This window comes from Camellia sinensis, chromosome 11 (assembly GCF_055761805.1).
Source record: "Camellia sinensis isolate YWXY chromosome 11, ASM5576180v1, whole genome shotgun sequence".
NCBI classification, from domain to species: Eukaryota; Viridiplantae; Streptophyta; class Magnoliopsida; order Ericales; family Theaceae; genus Camellia; species Camellia sinensis.
Genome location: NC_138971.1, coordinates 142,708,338 through 142,710,933, shown reverse-complemented (window position 1 = coordinate 142,710,933; position 2,596 = coordinate 142,708,338). Strand labels below are relative to the sequence as shown.

Sequence of the window (2,596 nt, the reverse complement as noted above, 5' to 3'; positions counted from 1 at the left end):
AAACCCCGGAGGGGGGTGGGAGGCACGAAGGATTGCCTTCTATCCTTCACATGGCAGATTTAGAAGCCCAGCAGCAGAACCCCCGAAGGGATGCAAGGGGGAGGCGGGCTGGCAGCCCCCGTCGCTTTCAAAGTCCTGAAAGACAGAGGCGGAAGATGGATCCCCAAGTTCTAGAAGATCGCGTAAGGGAGCAAGACGAAGTAATAAGAAGAATGGCGGCTGACATAGAGTCTATGAAGAGCCAGATAAAAGGCAAAGGGGTGGCAGCAAAAGAGAGGTGCAAAGGCAACACACACTCTTGCCACTCAGAAGATCGTGGCAGACAAATCACACCATCACAAACTGAAAGTAGAAACCTCAAGTCGGGCGATACACAATCAAAGACTTCCAGGACATGCTACTCCAAGCCTGAGAGAATGAGGACTGAAAGGGCTCGAATGAGAGAAGACACTCAGGTTCGCTACCCCCGCAGAGTCTCCGCACTACAACGATTGGCTCCTAGAAAACATGGGAGTGTCGAGGTTGGAATTCCAAAGCCACGCCTTGCTTATGAACCAATAGACAAAGCGTTAGCAAGGTTGTAGAGCTCACCGTTCATTTCGACAATAGAGAACGCACCATTACCCTCAGGCTTCCACTAGCCCAAATTCACTACTTATGAGGGGAAGTTGGACCCCTACATACACTTGAGCCACTTTTACCAGGTTATGGTTGTGTATCGGCAAAACGAGGCTCTAATGTGTATCATGTTTCCTTCGAGCCATAGTGACCTGGGTTTAACGTGGTTTGAAAGGTTGCCAGAAGGTAACATAGCTTCGTGGGCGCAACTAGCAGAGGCATTTGTGACCAGATTCAGAACAAACACCAAGACACCAGTGGAGATTGACCAACTTCTCTCCATAGACATGGGCGAGAAAGAAACATTGAGGTCTTATAATAACCGGTATTGGGAGATTTTTAATAAGATTGGAGATTTCCCTACAAACCTAGCTATCACACAGTACAAACGAGCTTTGTCGGCTGGCAATAAGTTGAGGGATTCAATGACAATGACGCCACCTCTTACTATGGAAGCCTTGATGAAGAGAGTGCATCAACACATTTGGGTAGAGGAAGATGGCGCACGTACCAAGGAAGAGTCTGGCACAACAGTGATACCAGACAAAAAGCCTTTGGCGAGAGTTAACACGATTGACAAGTAGGACTGACCGCGCAAAAGTCTTTGCCCAACTGGGGGCAAAGTGGGTTGGCGGGTTTGACCAACTCTTTCTAAATAAGTCTTTGCCCGACTGGGGGGCAACAAAAAAGGTTGGTAGGTTTGACGAACACTTTTTTTCCTAAGCCGAGATAAGGATCTAGGCTACAGGAAGTTGGCAAGTATGGCCAACATTTAGCTCTCTTCAGCCGAGATAAGGATCTAGACTGAAAAAGGTTGGTAGGAATAACCAACATTTAGCTCTCCTAAGTCGAGATAAGGATCTAGGCTGTAGGAAGTCGGCAGGTATGACCAACAAAACTTTTTTGCACCTTTCAGCCGAGATCAGGATCTAGGCTAAAGGCGGTTGGCAGGTTTGACCAACAACAATTTTTAGACTTCTTGTACAACTAGGGGGCAAAGGAGGCTAGCAGGTTTGACCAACAAAATTTTTTTGAACTCTTTGACCGAGATGACAGTTACCTCGGCCAAAGCAGGTTGACAGGTTTGACCAACAAAATTTTTACACTCTTTGGCCAGGATGACAGTTACCTCGGCCAAAGTAGGTTGGCAGGTTTGACCAACAAGTTTTTTGGATTCTTCAGCCGAGATGCGTATCTCGGCCAAAGAAGGTTGGCAGGATCAGATAAGGCCAAGTTAATTAGTTTGGCTAGGCATGCGGTCAAAATGATGCAAAACATTGAAAAAGAAACACAGTAACCAAGCAAAGAGATTGAAATTTTTCATTAATTGGAAGATGATTACAAAAGGTACATAACGGTTGTAACAAGAGAATGAGGATAATAGGGGCACTCCACGTATTTTGAGAATGATGTCGTGCCAGATTAGTGGAAGAACATGTTGAGCAACTGACAAGGCTTATTGGGGCCGAACGAGCTATGAAACCGAACAACTTTTTAGCTCGGCAGAGTGGGGCGTTCTTAGCTCGACTGGAGGAAAAATAATCCCAATCATGCTACGCAGATGGAATTAAGGGGCAATTGAGAGGGTAATTTGTAAACAAATTAGGCCGAGCTAGGAAGAGTCTTCTTTGGGAGTTGGACCGCGTAATGGGCCGAGATAAGGGCTGGTGTAGCTCGGTCTTAGACCAAGAAGACATCATGGGTATGTTTGGTTTGCATTTGAGAGTTGAGTTTTAGAAAAAAATTTCTAAAAAATTGTTTGATTTGAGTTTTTCTCAAAAAATTTTCAAAATCACTTTCTCTCTCTTACACATCAATCAATCACTTTTTCTCTCTCCTCTCTCCTTCACAATCACTTTTTCTCTCACACACAACTACTCAAATTCTCCCAAAATATCAAATCATCCCAAACTCCCAAAAAAACAATTCTTCCAAAATATACAACCAAACAAACCAAAAAAATTTCTAAACTCTCTTT

At 44.6% G+C, this 2,596-nt stretch overlaps 1 protein-coding gene across 1 annotated transcript; it reads left to right on the top strand.

Moving 5' to 3' along the window:
• The first annotated feature begins 746 nt into the window (after positions 1-746).
• Positions 747-1,202, top strand: LOC145802715 (uncharacterized). The gene has a single exon (XM_082895477.1). It carries the CDS (start codon positions 747-749, stop codon positions 1,200-1,202), a length of 456 nt encoding a protein of 151 aa, XP_082751603.1.
• Positions 1,203-2,596: the final 1,394 nt, after the last annotated feature.